The 16,856-nt window shown below is 44.8% G+C and overlaps 1 protein-coding gene across 4 annotated transcripts in view; it reads left to right on the plus strand.

Annotated features, from left to right (window-relative positions):
- The first annotated feature begins 4,039 nt into the window (after positions 1-4,039).
- TDRD7 (tudor domain containing 7) overlaps positions 4,040-16,856 on the plus strand; it is a 41,040-nt gene continuing 28,223 nt past the window's right edge. The window contains exon 1 of one of the 4 annotated variants that reach the window (XM_039333630.1): positions 4,040-4,165. Coding sequence is in view for 1 of the 4 variants with exons in the window: in XM_039333629.1 (XP_039189563.1) it covers positions 15,485-15,523 (39 nt within the window). In the remaining 3 variants the exon portion in view is untranslated. Of the gene's footprint in view, positions 4,166-14,711; positions 14,997-15,028; positions 15,524-16,856 lie in introns of those variants that run through there. The other 3 variants (XM_039333631.1, XM_039333632.1, XM_039333629.1) reach the window with 3 other exon arrangements.

The raw sequence follows: 16,856 nt of genomic DNA on the forward strand, positions 1-16,856 counted from the left end.
TCTCTTCAGCTTTTAGCTGGAAGGCTCCAACCTTCCTGAATGGATTATTACATCTGCATTTCTAAAAGCTGGTTTCTGCTGAGTTATCTCGCTGGGGGGGGGGAGTAGACGTTTCTTCCTTTTTAAAGATCTTCTCCATTATTTCTTTGGGGAAATGTATTTTAATATTCCCCTAAATATTTCTTTCTCTGGATTCTTCCCACATTCTTGAATAACACTCACCAAGTGCTGGGATATATATTTTTTAATTTAGTTGGTTACATAGTATAGCTTTAGTACAGCGGTTCTCAACCTGTGGGTCGTGACCCCATTTGGGGTCGAATGACCATTTCACGGGGGTCGCCAAACAATGCAATCTGCCATTTTTTCCCCTTTTCCTTAGCTGTGCTACTCCCTTTTATTCTATTGGCTTTTGAAAGCCAATAGAATAGACTCTCTTGAATAGAGTCTAATTCTATTGGCTTTCAAAAGCCAATAGGAATTGTCCAGGCTGTCTCTGCCCTGCTAAGCCCACCAAAAGCCCCAGTCTGCAAACGGTGCTGCAAGTTGTCTGCAGTGCAGGCGAGCTGTCTGGAAGCTTCCACCTCTCCCTGCTGAGCAACTACTAAAAATGTAAGTAAAAGAGGGCCAGGGGTGGGAGAGGGGAGGCCAGCAGGCACAGGGAGGGTTGCTGGCGCGCATGGAGCCTGGCGGGTGCCTTACCTCCCTTGGGCTGGGCCAGCTGGTGGCCCAGCCGATGGTCGCCCTGCGCCATCACTGCCCCTTGCCAGCTACGCCTCAGCCGGTGCAGGGGGCGGCACCACATATGTGCGGCACTCCCGGGCAGGGAAAGTTCTCGACTTATGACCGGTTGGGTAGTCCTCGACTTACAACCGATTGGGGTCGCGGCATTCAAAAGGTTGAGAACCACTGCTTTAGTAGAATGCAAGATTCGTAGAAGGTTAAATCTTAATAGGAATCTTATATAGTATTTTGAATCAACTGATCATTTCTCATTCTGAAAGGTTTGACACAGGATTGGCTTGGAAAGTATTAAAAACAATGGCCACAACTATGTTCTTATAACCCCACCTCTTTTTGTACACGCATTGCACATGCAACACATAAAATAAAGTGCACACAATATAAATGAACTTAATAGAAGAATTTCACTGGTCACCATTCTATCAATGGGATGTAACGTAATTAGAGAAGGTTCAAAGGAAGGAAACTAAGGTGGTCAAGAGACTGGAACATATTTCCTATGAGAAAAGATTGCAATATTGGGTGCATTTTAGTCTTGAAAGGAAGCAAATGAGAAGGGACATAATGAACTGCACAAATCAGGCATAGAGAGATAAAGGGATAAGAGGAAGATATTTTCCTCTTCCCAAAATGTCAGAGCCAGAGGTACACCCAATGAAATTGAATCTTGGAAGAATCAAGACCGATTAAAGACCTTTGTTTGTTTGTTTGTTTACACAACAGGTGATTCAGTTTTGGAATTCACTGCCATCAGATGTGGTGCTGGTTTTCAGCTTGGCTGGCTTCATAAAAGGGTTGGTCCAATTCATGGAAGTCAAGGGATCAACGGCTGCTAGTCTTGATGGCATTGTGACTGCCTCTCAGGGCCATCTGCTGGCAGGCTAGTGGGCAGATAATCAACTGCTGTGAGAACAGACTGCTGGAATACACAGGCCAGGGGTTTGATCTCTAGGAGACCACTGCTGCTTTTTTTTTTCTATGGAATGGGGCTAATAGGATTTTGTTCTTTCCAGGAGCAGTGGCAGCTCATAAGATTCAATTTTTCTTTCAATTCAATCTTTTAAATCTTTTTTTTTTCTCAGCTATAAGGCAAGACAAGAAACAATGGATAGAAACTAAACAAGGAGAGAAGCAACCTAGAACTAAGGAGAAATTTCCCAACAGTGAGAACAATTAATCAGTGGAACAACTTGCCTCCAAAAGTTGTGGGTGCTCTATCACTGGAAGCTTTTAAGAAGAGACTGGACAGCCACTTGTCTGGAATGGTGTAGGGTCTCCTGACTGAATAGGGGTTGGACTAGAAGACCACCAAGGTCCCTTCCAGTTCTGTTATTCTGTTAAGGAGAAGAGATTGGCTCATTAGATTCCATGCACGTTTTCACCATTTTGAGGCAGCAGAAATGCAGATGGTCAAAGGTCAGCTTCAAATTGGTGTGTATGGGATGGGCGGAGGGGGAGGGGAGAAATAGTGAAAATGGTGCCATGTGGAATTCTCCCCAGTCTCCATTCAGATGGAAGGGAGTAAAATACAAATTGCTAGTTGCATGTAACAATTAGTACTAATAATTGCCCAAATTTAATATGTCTCATTTTTTTATTTAGTGAACAATCCATGTTTTACCTTTTTTCTGCTGTCTTTTGGATGTTTGTTTTCCATATACATTCAGAATATACAGAATTAAATGTCAATGTCAAGCTGGACAGAATTCATCTTGTTTTGGTGAGGTGGTTGCTATGAGCAACCAATATTATTTTGCTTTGCTCAGTCTGTCCCATAGTGTTTCACCCAACAATCCAGCAAGTTATGCTATGCTCAGCTTTGTTTTTTGTTGCTGTTGTTTCTTGTTCTGGAATTCCAGAATGTTTGGGTATTTTTGGTGCAATGTGTTAAATTAAAACTGCATGACATGAACTGGTAGAAAAACTAATGTGGGCTTTTCCAAAGTCTGGCAAGAGTTTGAGCTGCCCCAATTCATGCACTATTCAAAATCATGCCAGAAAAAAATGCCATGCAAATTCATACATGTTTCTTTTGAGTTCCAGAACTTTCTAACCTCAATTATAAAAGAAAACACATTGTGCTTGCAGGAATGGTGAGCTTGCTTATTAGTTCTGCAAACCAGGGAGAGGGAGATAATACCTTGCAGTTGGCAAGACAAAAATTAGAAGGATAAATAACATGCTTTGCCTAAACTATGAATGAAGATTTCATTGATTTTTCATGAATTGGTAAAATAGCAAATAATGAAACAACAATGAAAGCAGAAAGCAGAAACGGAAAGACAGGAACTTTGAAAAATATTTGTGCCTGGACACAGCCTCACATCCTTGAATACAGATAGTCCTCGACTTACAACTGCTCTCTCAGTGACCACTTGAATTCCTGACAGAACCTCCCCCCAAAAGAGACTTGTGACTGGGATTCAAAGTTCCAATATCTGCCCACCTCCCCCCACAGTCATGTGAACTGCATTTTGAGTGCTCCTCAGACAGCCCACATTTATGGCTATTCACAGCATCCCATGGTTACATGACTTTGATTAACAACTTTTTAATGAAAACTGACATTTATTTCTAGTTTACGGGAACAATTCCCTTAGCAAACAATGGGTCCACGTAACTACCGCTGCATTCACTTAATGACTGCCGTAAAAAACATTGTAAAATCAGGTGCAGTCACATCTGCTGATCTGCTTTACAATCATCATAACTTAGAACCAAAATTAAGGAAATAAATCAAGTACTATCTGTAGCCAGTTAACTCATTCAATGCTCAGTCTATTTCTGGTAACCTCTACTTTCTAGGAATCTTTTTTTTTCTTGCCGTAAGCAACAGCGTCTACATCTGATCACCATATATCGGTAGTCCTTGACTTACAACCACAATAGAGTTAGTTGTTAACTGAATCTGGCTTTTTCATTGACTTTGTATGTCAGAGGGTTGCAAAAGGTGATCACATGACCCCAGGATACTGCAATCATCATAAATATGAGCCAGTTGTCAGGCGGCTGAAGTTTGATCATGTGACCATGGGGATGCTGCAATAGTGGTAAGTATGAAAAATGGTCATAAATGATTGAAAAGTGCCATTGTAACTTCAGTCACTAAACGATCTGTTGTAAGTCAAGGACTACCTATATAAATCGATTTACAGTATACAAATAGAACATAATAATTCAATACCATAAAATCATGACTGTACTGTATGCAGGTTCCACAGCTAGAGGTCACTGTATTTCACAAGATTCTTCCTCCGTATTTTTCTACTATATTTCTGCCTTTCACTTTCAATTCCTTTAATTTAGCTACGGTTTCGATTTTGTAGTAGTTGAATTTCCTATGCTGCCGCTGCACTTACTAACTAAGAAACATTGCAATTTCTTCAACGTAACCAGGAAGGAAAAGGGGTGACTCTCCAAGGTAAGATACATAAGACGTGGATGGGGCATTCTGAAAGAAAATAATGTCTCGAATAGCTGGAAAATATCAGCCTGTTTACGACTTTTCAAATAAAGAACACTCGGAGACTGTTTTGTCCGAATATAGGTACTTCGCATATTCTGTGACTCTATGAGTTCTAGCAAAGTTATTGTAGGTGAATGATTGTTATCAGTCTAGCACAGTTTACATATATGTGTAACTGAACAAATACATTTAATGAGGAACACCCGTTTAATTATACTATAGTATAGCCAATGGCAGGATAATTTGTTATAATTGATTCACTGCTGCAGTCACATACTAGACTAAGCGAGAACCGTTTTGAAGAGGCATTGTTTTGATAGGCTTCCTTCCTTCTTTCCTTCCTTCCTTATTTTTTATCCCATATTTGTTATTTTTCATAAATAACTCAAGGCAAGGGATATACTTAATATTCCTTCCTCCTCCTATTTCCCCCAAAATAGCAACCCTGTGGGGGGGAAATCAATCTTGGGCTGAGAGTGAGTGATCCAAGGTCATCCAGCTGGCTTTCATGCCTAAGGTTTGACTAGAATTAACAGTATCTTGGCTTCTAGGCCAGAACCTTAAATTAATCATTATTTTAATACATTCAGGGTTTTTTTTTTTTACAATATTGCAAACTGCTTTAACAGTTTCGTAAAGGTTGGTACCAAAATTAAAAACAAATGAGCACATAACTCTTACAGCAGCCAGTTTGGTGTAATGTTGAACAACCTCAAGCTGCAAACTGGGAGACTAAGATTCTTGTTCGGCTTTGGCACAAAGCCACCAGGGTGATTGGCCAGTCCCTTTTTCTCTTAGCTCTAGGAATGTTGGCCCAGTCAAACACTGTGTTGATTCACTTGGTGTGAACAGCCAATGAAACATCCAGAAGTAGTGAAAATCCCTTTTTATTCTTGTTGAGTCCGTGGCGGGAAAACAGACACGAGAAGCAGCTGGAGTTCTCAGTTTCATTTATTCAGCGTTCAGCTTACAGGAAGATGGCTTCAGCCTCGCCCAAACGCCTCGCAGCCTCTTATATAGGCAACTCCCGGGTAAATGGGTTACTTTTCCCGCGCCAGCACCCGCGCATGCGCACGGCGCTGGCGACAGCCTGTCTGGTCCCGGGCAGCTTTGCACCTGCCCGGGACTGCCTGCAAACGCCCGAGCCGTTTGCAAGGCTCGGGACATAACACCCCTTTCCCCCGGGCTAAAACTACTACCAACATACAACATTTATTTTATATGACATTTTGCTCCCCAGTGCTCCCACTGATTACTGGCTTTTGCCTTGCCAGCAATGTTATGTAATCTTCTAGATACTTAGGAGATTTCTTTGCTCTCTGTGACCTTCTTAGCTCTGGGTTACTGGCATAAGTCCCCTGACTGGAGGGAGGCGTGAGCCTGTTCTCTCTATTGTGCCCTGGTGTCTTCCAAGGACTGTGCCCCGATGCCTGGCCTGCTTGCTTGCCCACCGGGCTCGTCAGGCCAGGGCTTCTGTTACTTTGTGACCTGGTTGACCTACCTAGCTGTAGACCCTCAGGCCCCTTGAAGTGATAGCCGCTGCTGGGCGTCTCTGTAGAACCTCCTAGGTCAGTCCAAGACCTGTCAGGAGGCTGTCCATTCCCTGAACCCCATTCTGTGTTCGGGCTCGTGTGGGTTTCTGTACTTTCCCAAAACTCAGGTGTTCCCTGATTTGTGCTAGGGTTGTTGTAGTCGGGACTTGGTTCCTCGACTAGCTCTGTGTATGTTTGACCCCCTGTAGGATTTGGGGTAAGGTCAGGCCAACCTTGGGAATTGTGTGCCAGCTCTCTTGCGGGGAATGATTTGTTGGGATGCCCCCGGGTATCCTCCGTTGCTGGAGTGCTGTGTGATGTGTGTGGAAGTGAGTATGCCCCCGGGGTGACTCCCTGGCTGGAGTAGGCGTGAGTGCCTGTTGTGTGGATAAGCTCCATGACTTTCTTTTCGGAGCAATTGCAGAACCTTGGGACGAGCCGTTTGTGGCTCCCTCAGTGGAGATGGGCAGTAGCTCTTGCCCTTCCCTTTGCTCCAAAGGGTCCCCCTCCCCCCCTGGAAAAGACCCAGGAGTCTCAGCAGAAAAGTCTCGCCTAGAGCGAAGTTGGTCGATGTGCCGACGCAGGACACGACCGTTGTCCAGGGCAACCTCGTAGGAGAGAGGACCTGTGATCCTGGACACAGAAGCGGGGACCCATGTATGACCAGGCCCGTAATTGCGAGCCCAAACCGGGGCACCCACAAGTAGTTGTCTAGGTGCCCTAGGATGTGAGGTAGATGAAGGCAGTCTGTCCGGATGCAACCGGTCAAGTCTAGTAGTAAGTTGGCGCCCCCAACGAAGTTCAGCTGGACTTCTCCCTGTAGAAGTGGACGGTGTGGTGCGATAAGAAAGGAGAAAGTCAGCCAACCTGTGATGCCAGTCCCCGTAGGTGAGTCTCTTCAAGGCGTCCTTTGCGATGCGCACCATGCGTTCAGCCATACCGTTGGTGGACGGGTGAAAAGGCGCAGACGTGGCATGACGAATCAGGTTTGCCTGTAAGAAAGCTTGGAATTCGGAGGAGGTGAATTGAGGGCCGTTGTCGGACACAATGACATCTGGCAGCCCGTGTGCAGCAAAAATCCCCCTCAGTACCTGAATAGTCTTTGCAGTGGTGGTGGATGAGACAGGCACAACCTCAAGCCATTTTGAATGGCTGTCAACAAGGACCAAGAAGAACTGGCCCTGAAAGGGCCCAGCGTAGTCAATGTGCACCCTAGACCATGGGGACTGTGTTTCCTCCCATCTATGCACAGGAGCTTGGGGCATCTCTGGGCGAGATCGTTGGCACAGGTGGCATGCGTGTACCTTAGCCTCAATATCTTTATCTAAAGCAGGCCACCACAAGTGGCTGTGTGCAAGAGCCTTCATACGAACAATGCCAGGATGACCCTCGTGGAGGGATTCTAAGACCCTAGTCCTCATTGAGGTGGGAATGACAACTCTGTTTCCCCAAAGCAGACAACCCTGAGAAAGGGACAGTTCGTTTCTTTTGGACCAGAAACTCTGAAACTCAGGACTAGGGCAGTGCTCAGGCCACCCGGACAGGACCCAGGAGCGGACACGTGAAAGTGTGTGATCTGTACCCGTTTCAGCGGTAACATCCCTGGCACTAAGAGGGAGCTCGGGCAAGGCTTGGATTGATAGAATGTTGACAGCTGGCGCGGGGTCAGCTTCTACTACTGGCAGAGGCAATCTACTGAGGCCATCAGCATGGCCCATTTCTTTCCCAGGCTTGGAGTAATGAAAAATCATATGCAGACAAGAAAATAGACCACCTAAGCATTCTAGGGGAAATGATGTGGGGAGTCTGCTTACGTGTGGTAAACAGTCCCAGCAGAGGCTTATGGTCAGTGAAGACCGTGAAATGCCTGCCATATAGAAAATCGTGGAATTTTTTAATTCCAGCAACAACAGCCAGAGCCTCCCTGTCTATCTGAGCGTAGTTGCGCTCGGCAGAAGACAGTGTTCTGGAGTAGTATGCAATAGGAACCTGAGTTCCATCAGACCTGAGGTGACTCAGGACAGCTCCAACCCCGTAGGGGGACGCATCACAAGCGATGCACACAGGAGAGACTCGTTGAAATGTGCAAGAACACTGTTAGAAGTGAGCAAGGCCTTGACTTCTTTAAAGCAAGCCTCATGTGCTTGTGACCACAGCCACACAGCATGTTTGTCTAGTAGCCTGTGAAGAGGCTCAGCTACACTAGCTTTATGTGGAAGAAAAGAATTGTAGAAATTCAGGAGGCCTAAGAAGGCCTGAAGTTCGGCCTTAGACTTTGGCCTGGGTGCTTCTAAAATAGCAGTTAGTTTGGATTCAGCAGGATGAATCCCAGCAGCATCAATTTTGAATCCCAGAAATTCAGTAGAATGCACCCCAATCTGGCATTTGTCTTTTCTGAGCTTGAGGCCTGATTTCCTGAATCTTAACAGGACAGCCCTAAGCCTTTCAGCTAGAATGTGTGTGGAGTCTCCTGCAATCAAGACATCGTCAAAGTAGGGGCAGACCCCTGGTATACCTCGTAGTGTGTTTTCCATTACGCTTTGGAAAATCCCAGGAGCGACATTTACTCCAAACTGTAGCCTTTTTACTTTAAAGGCTCCCCTGTGGGTCACAATGGTCTGAGCTATGGCAGCATCATCATCAACAGGCAGCTGTTGATATGCTTGAGCTAGGTCAAGCTTTGCAAAAACACGCCCCCCCTTGAGAGAGGCCAGGATGTGACTGACCACAGGAACAGGATAGGCATGTTGCTGCAATGCCTTATTGAGTGTGCATTTGTAATCAGCACAAATGCGAATGTCCCCATTTGCCTTTAGAGGCGTGACAATGGGGGTCTCCCACGGGCTGGAATCAACAGGTTCTAGGATTCCCTGTTGGATTAGTTTGTCTAGTTCAGTGTCAATCTTACTTTTTAAAGCAAAAGGGACCCTTCTTGCTTTAATCCTAATGGGAGTGACAGTGGGGTCTAGCTTTAAGGACACAGGTGGTCCTTTGAATGTGCCCAGCTGGGGGCTGAAAACATCTGCAAATTCTTTGCAGACTTCCTGTAGGTCGAGTGTTTGTAAGCTATTGAGTCCTGTGACGTGTATCCCCAGGGCCTCAAACCAATCGAGTCCTATGAGACTCGTTCGTTCACCCCCTACTACTAATAAGTCTAGTGGACCTTCAAAACTCTTGTATTGCACGTTAAGGGTGGCCTCCCCCTTAACACACACTCTTGAGTTCTGAAAATCTGTTAATACAATATCAGAAGGCCTTAACTTGGCCTTAGACCCACTTCTGGAACAAATCTTCCTAAATGTATGCAATGAAATGATGGACAGGGCAGACCCTGTGTCTAGTTCCATAGATAATGGAACCCCTTGTAGCTTCACGTTGAGTGACAGCTTTTTCTTCATGGGCTTGTGTGTGCCTGTTCTACAGATGCTTCTTCGCGAAGCGCAAAAACCTACCCTATTCTGGCTGGGGAATCTGGTACCCTTCAGGCGTTCTTCTTGGGGTTGTGCCTTTCGTCGGCCCAGGCACACAGCTGCAATGTGCCCTTGTTTACCGCATGCCCGGCAGGTAGCGGAGCGGAACTTGCAGTCGGTTCTCCTGTGGCGACCTCCACAGCCGATGCACTTGAGCGGAGCCGAAGAGCTTCCCTTCTGGTTCTCTTCCTTCGCGGGGTGTAGACGGGCGACTTCCTCGTCCGGATCCTCCTCGGAGTTTCGTCGGACGTCTTCCTGGTGCACGGACGCACCCTCTGCACTGTTTCTGATCGGCCGCATGTTTTTGACGGCGCCGCCTGCTGCTTCTTCTGCGGTGACTTCCCTTAAGGCGTCTTGGAAGGATAATTCTTCCTTTGTGAAAAGTCTCTTTTGTAGCTCTCGATGCCTTAAACTGCACACGAATCGGTCCCTCAGTCGTTCCTCGAGGTCCTTGAACTCGCAGGGCTTGGCGGCCTTCCGTAACGCGGCGATGTATTCCTTGGCTGACTCACCGGACCGTTGATCCCTCTGTTCGAAGATGTGGCGCCATGAGATAACGGACACCTTGGGGTTGAAGTGCTCCTTCAGCAGCTTCTTCAGGTCTGCATAGCTTACAGACTCTACTGGGACAGGTGCTGCAAGGTTTTCTGCGATTTTGAAGGCGTCTTGGCCGCAAACGCAAAGCAGGGTGGCCGCCTTCAAGCTATCTTCCCTCACTTGGTTTGCCTTGAAGTAGTTCTCCATTCTGGATACATAGGACTCCCACCGCTCTGGATGTGAGACGTCGAATTCCGAAAGCCTTCTGATTTTCGCCATCTTCGGATCTTCAGGAGACGGGTCTATCAGCCAGCCTACCCCCGAATGCGCACCGGATTGCCGGGCAGCTGCCGAGTCGACGCCGTTCCTCTTTCGCCGCTCAGGACTCCTTGGGTAAGCTTACACTTCTTCCTTTCCAGGTAGTGCAAGGCATCCCACCTTCGTCGCCAGTGGTGAGTCCGTGGCGGGAAAACAGACACGAGACGCAGCTGGAGTTCTCAGTTTCATTTATTCAGCGTTCAGCTTACAGGAAGATGGCTTCAGCCTCGCCCAAACGCCTCGCAGCCTCTTATATAGGCAACTCCCGGGTACATGGGTTACTTTTCCCGCGCCAGCACCCGCGCATGCGCACGGCGCTGGCGACAGCCTGTCTGGTCCCGGGCAGCTTTGCACCTGCCCGGGACTGCCTGCAAACGCCCGAGCCGTTTGCAAGGCTCGGGACATAACAATTCTGTATAGGCAAAAATGGTGCACTTAGAGCAAATGCCACAAATCAAGCATACCAATTTATAATTTGCCAGCATCTTAATAAAGCTTCAGGCAAGGAAATGTTATAACTTTAGTTCTTATTAGTTAATCACAAGATAGATTTCAAGTATTGCTAGATAGATTTCATGTATCTTTTTATGGGAGTGCACTTCATTATATAAGCCTGTGATGGCGAACCTTTTAGAGACTGAGTGCCCAAAAATTGGCCTGGCCCCTGCTCCACCCCCCTGCCCCACTCCCGCTCTGCCCCCCCATCCCCTGACCTGCCTGCCCACAGGACCACTCAGCACCTCCAGGGCCCGCCACAGATCGCCCAGGCAGTCCAGCAGCACTAGGGCAGCCATACCCTCTGCCCGTGCCCTGCAGCATCAACTGCGTGATGGGATGTGAGGGCAGAGTCTTGTCTACGCTGCCTGGCTGCCATGTCCTAGGCTGCACTGCTCCGTGTGGGCCATGCTCGGGGGCGACTCTCCTCCAGGGGTCTGCTGGTGAGGAGGGGGTCACGGGGGAGGCAAGGCTAGGGCAATGGCACGTGTGCCCACAGAGAGGGCTCCAAGTGCCACTTCTGGCACCTGTGCCATAGGTTCACCACCACTGATCTAAGCTGTCCACCTCTAGGCATGCTAAAAAGATCAACTTTCTGATCCCAGCACTCTAGCTCCTTTTCTTTATGTCAGAGATCCCTAACTCTTGGGCTGTGGACCGGCACCATTCCATGGCCTGCCAGGAACAGGGCTGCGCAAGCGAGCAAAGCCCCAGCCACACATACATGGGATCCAGGCAATGCGCAAAACCATGCTCCCCTGGTCTACAGAACCAGTCCCTGGCACCCAAAAGATTGGAAGCCACTTGTTTACATGACTTCAACTATAGATAGCTCTTGACTTATGACTAGTCACTTAGTAACTGATCCAGGTACTGACAGACCTACTGGGGGAGGATAGTTACAATCCAGATTTGGAATTCCAATGCACAGCCCCCGATTGACAGCTGGGCTGCATTTACGGCCATTTGCAGTGTCCTTCAGTCATGCGACCATGTTTTATAATGGTTTTGCTGAAAACACCATTTACTTCCAGTTTTTAGCAAAACCGCGTCCCTAGAGAATCATTGGTTTGCTTAACTATCATGATGTTCACTTAACAACCATGGATTCTTTTACTGCTGCAAAAAAGTGGCTTTTAACTATTCCATCCGGAAGGCAACAATGACCAATCATTTCTGAAATTCTGTCAAGAAAACTGAAGGAACAGACTGATTCAAAGGCAGACACATAATTCAACTCATAAATCTGGCTAACGCAGTTTCATTATAGGTAGTCCTCAACTTTACAACCACAACTGAGCCCAAAATTTCTGTTGCTAAGCAAATCAGTTATAAAGTGAGTTGTGCTCCATTTTACGATCTTTCTTGCCACAATTGTTAAGTGAATCACTGCAGTTGTTAAATTGGTAACATGGTTGTTAAGTGAATCTGGCTTCCCCATTGACTTTGCTTTTCAGAAGGTCATAAAAGGTGATCACATGATTCCAGGACACTGCAACCATCTTAAATATACAGCACTTGCCACACGACCAGATTTTGATCACATGACCACAGGGATGCTGCAACGGTTATAAGTGTGAAAAATGGTCATAAGTCACTTTTTTGGTGCTGTTTTAACTTTGAATGGTTATTAAATGAATGGCTGTAATTCAAGGACTTACCTGTATTGGGCTTCTGGTCCTCAGCACTGATGGGATTTTTTATTTTGGCTGCAGTAGAGTTGGGGAATCTTAAGATCAAACTCTCCCACCCCAGAATTTGAGGGAAAATTTTTATAAAATGTTTTATAGATGGAATCTGGATCCTAAAAAACTGTCCTATATGTACCCGAACCTGCAACCTAAATGTTGGAGATGTGGTTGCTTGGATGCAACCTATTTTCATGTTTGGTGGACTTGTAAAGTTATTAAAGCCTTCTGGATTATGATTTGGTGGAATTTGGTGGGTTGAAGTTTAAGTAGTTCAGATAAAGTAGAAATAGTCTTATTGTATATAATATTAATGTTTTAATTTTGAGAGAGGAACTGCTCGGGCATTTCCCCTGGACCACATCAAGAGGGAGAAGAAAAAGGTGAGAAGTAAGTAGGAAGGTGGAGGTAAAGGAGGAGAAGGGGTGAGTGAAGAAAAAGAGGGAAAGAAGTAAGTTGGTGTGAGGTGGGATGCGGTTTGGGGGGAAATGGGCAGGCAAGACCGAATGTGGTGTGTATCAATTTGTTTTATTTTTTATCTGAAGTATTTGTAAGATTGTTATGTATTGTAAAATTGAAAATAAAAACTTTTACAAAAAAAAAAAAAGATCAAACTCTCCCACCAAATCTTTCAAACATCCCTGTAATGCTTTGTCCTCTTGCTTTTCCCAATAAGAGAAAAGAGCCTGGCAAGTAAAGACAGAGCACAGGTTCCTCAGAGGGTTTCTGGGATCCTCAAACAACTTCTCCCTAAATGCTCATGGGAGGAGACAGGACTTTTTCCTATTCTGATGAAGCTCTCAGAATGTAGTGAGATCTAAACTCAGCTCCAGCCAATAGGTCTGAAATTCCCGGTAATCAGACTACTGTACAGGGAATCCTTGACTTACAACCAGAATTAGGACCAGATTTTCAGTTGCTTATTTATTTATTTAGCATATGGTATATCATACATGGACTAGCAATATATATTAACATTTCACCTACATTAGTAAAGCACAATAAAATATAAATGTTTAAAAGATCTATGTTCAAATTCCAATGTCTAGGTCATCTAACCATTGAAGTGCACCATCGTTTATATTAAAAAAAAATCAGATACTGGACAGGTATATGCCCTCATCTTACAGCCGGTCATGATATATACAGTTTGATGTGGGACCCTGTAGTCACACTGAGGGGAGAATATTATGCCCCATTTATACAGAGAGTCCTGGCAGATGCTGTGTGAGGTGTGAATCCTATTCAGGACTGTCCATTGCTAACATGGTAGTTCAAAGTCTGGCACCTTTTTTTGTGGGCTCACCTTTTTTGGTTGCTAAGCAAGTTTTACCTGATTTTATGACCTTTTTGCAAGGGTTGTTAAGCAAGTCACTGCAGTTGTTAAATGAATCACGTGGGCATTAAGTGAATCCAGATTCCCCATTGACTTTGCTTATTGGAAATCAGCAGAGAAAGTTGCAAATAGAGCTCAAAAAACTTTGGGACGCTGCAACCATCATGAATACATGCTAGTTGCCAAGTGTTGATTTCAGATAAAGTTAAGATTCAAACTACTGCCCAAGGTGTAGGAGTGTCCTAAGTGTTGTTGATAGTTAATATTGCCATGTGGTAGTATCAGAATCTTTACAACTTTACACATAAGCGTATAGGGCAAACTCACTAAAATTGAACCACAAACTTTATCGCATTCATTAAAAAAAGCACAGAAAGGTTTGTAGTGTTTTCACCCATTAATTCTCCCCTTTATTGAGCTTGATTTATGTCCCTTTCTGAAGCTCAGTGGAGCAAAAACTGCATCCATTTGTTGTGTGCAAGTATTAAAGTCAAAAATACAAAGTTATATTTTCACCAACATAGCTTTGTTTTTTTAAATAAACTAAACGTGGTTGACTTTTTGACGGATGTGTCTTGCACTAACTAAATCAATATGATAGCCTATGATTTAATATGCTGCGCAAACCTAGCTAATAGAGCAAAACATGGTTTGGCCTGTTGTAGGAACAGAGCCAGTAGTAGTTAAATAGGCAGCTAGAGCCTTCTTCTTTAACACTTGGGGGGGGGGGGGGGGAAAGCATCTCATGCCCGATCAAAGCCCTCATAAATTGTATTCTACGTCCTTTATCAGTGTCCAGAAATTAACTTGAGGCTTAAATGAAGTAAATATTCATAGCAGAAAAGCACTGCCAAATCAAAGCACTAGCAACTTAAGCAGGGTCTAGGAATACGCCTGATTGGGGAAGGTCAGCGTAGTTACAGCTAATCAGCTACAAACCGCCTACTAATCCTATTGGTGGCCTTCACGTGTTGGGGGTCGAGGGCGTGGTCGGAGCCAGGGCTAGTGCGCAGGCGCGGGCGTTTTATACGCTGTTTCTGTCCTCAGCATTCGGTTCTATTTGAGGGGTGGGGAGGTGTCGCAATTTTGAAGCTGAGGGAGAAGTTTGGAGGGGTGGGGGGGAAAGGAGAGACAGGAGGAGGAGGGTCCTGCGGTCGCCGGCACACGAGCGCCGCCGAGAAGCGGGGAAGTGGCCTTTAGTAGTCGGACCCGGTGCTCAGGCCGACGAGCCACGGGAAGTCAGAGCGCCGAGGGAAGGGGGATTGCGAGGGGAGCCGACCTCTCCGCGCCGAATTGGGACCATTCGGGGTAATCCTAGGAATTGGTGAGCCGAGCCGCAGCTCCTTGCCTTCGCTCGGGGAACGGCCGTTTTCTGCAGAAGGACTGCGGGGTCTACCCGAGCCGGCCGAAGTACAGTTATTTTTTTCTTTTTTCTTTAATGAAAAATCGCTGCGACGGCGTCTAGTGCTTGCCTGGCTCAAATAGCCTAACCCTGGCTTGGAGTAAATAATTACTTCCCCTCCAGATTCCCTTGGGACAAAAAGGGCGTTCGTGCGTGACTCTGTATTAGGAGTCCCTAAGACTTAAAATAACGGGAGGTTTTGGGTTTTCCTTTATGTCCGTGTTCAAAATATTTATTAGCATAAATACCCTTTAAACTTTCGTTATCCATTTCTCACCTCTGCCGTTTCTATTTTCTTGCAATCGTTGGTACTTGTACTGTGGGGAAAGATGGGAGCGAGAGATGGAACATTTTCATTGCTGTGGCTGCTAAGGCTCATTTTTAGCATTACTTATTTTTTCTCCCCTTCTTTCTCACTCTCAAGTTTTTTCATTTCAACCTGTCTCCTCTTGTTACAGCTTCGTTGCTTTGATTTTTTTTGTTTTTATTGCACAGAATGATGCTTGGAGCTTATTTTTATTGTTTCCAAGGGGGAGTAAGTAAACTTATTTTGAAGCTTATACTTTGCATTGTTGTTAAAGGTCCAAAGATGCATAAAATAAACGTGAAATAAAATCTATAAGAAAAAGCTTAATGAGAGTGCTATAAGGATGACTGACAATCCTTGGATAATTTTTGCCTTTGCTGTTACCATTGCCTTGTGTCTGATAAGCAAGACTATGTGCCACATTGAGATTTGATGATTTTGTCAAGTATAGATTAGGAATTATCAATCTTGCAGATTTTTTTTTCTTGACTTGTAGTGGTTGAGCCTTTAGTTTTGGTTCATCTTGCATATCCATTTAGAATTACCATCTTTTATATAGCTGGCAATGTTAACAGTATCTTGAAGACTCACTATTATGTGACATGTAGTAATAATGCCTTGTTGTAATTCCCTGTTGCCATTGGGTACAAAGAGCTTCTGGATCATGAGTTTTCATTCCTTTCCCCTTGCAACATGGAGTCAAATTAAGTAAAAGCACTTGATTGTTTTTTAAAGCAGTTTGTTCAGTCTTAACCTTAGATTAATGAATCAAGGTACTTAGGAAATTGGAATTTCCCCCTAAAATTTGAACTTAACTACAGTACTGGATTTGGGCATGATTCAGCATTTCATATGTAGATGAACTGAATGTGACAAATGAACAATGGAAGTTATCTCATACTTAGTATTTTCACAACATTTATATGTGCCAAACTCTTCTACATGTGGACCTGAGGAAGTTATTTTTGAGGATATTCTATATTTAAAAAGAACAGTAAAGAAAACATTTTGTCTTTCTGACATACACACAATAGTGGGGTTGGTATAAAAATTGTACATAGGAAGATTGGCTGCAGAAATGTACTGAAAGCTGGTAGCTTTGGGTGGAATGCAAAAGTGCTTTTTTCTGCTTTTCAAAGGACTATCAAGTAAAATGCCTGCTAAATCTCTAATGGGTGTTATGCATTTTCTTTCAATTTTCCCAAGTTATTTTTTTTTAAATGGACTATTCCAATGCTTGTTTATTCTCCAGCTATTTTGGTTGTTGAATGGGATTAATTTATTTCTTGTGTGCTCCAAGAGGATGAATAATGCAATGAAAACATGGCCCATATTGCCCATACAATATTTGAGGGAAGAACTCTACACCAGGGCTTTTCAACCTTTTCACGCATTGTACCACTTTTAGGATATGGCAACATCTGAGTACCACCAGTCACCTAGCAAAGTGTCAAAAACTTGATAACAAAAAAAAAAGAAAAAAGTGATAAAGTACAGGTAGTCCTCGACTTACAACAGTTCACTTAGTGACTGTTCAAAGTTACAATGGCACTGAAAAAAT

The sequence above is a fragment of the Crotalus tigris genome, unplaced genomic scaffold (assembly GCF_016545835.1).
Source record: "Crotalus tigris isolate CLP2741 ecotype Arizona unplaced genomic scaffold, ASM1654583v1 scf7180000024506.7606697, whole genome shotgun sequence".
Lineage (NCBI taxonomy): Eukaryota > Metazoa > Chordata > Lepidosauria > Squamata > Viperidae > Crotalus > Crotalus tigris.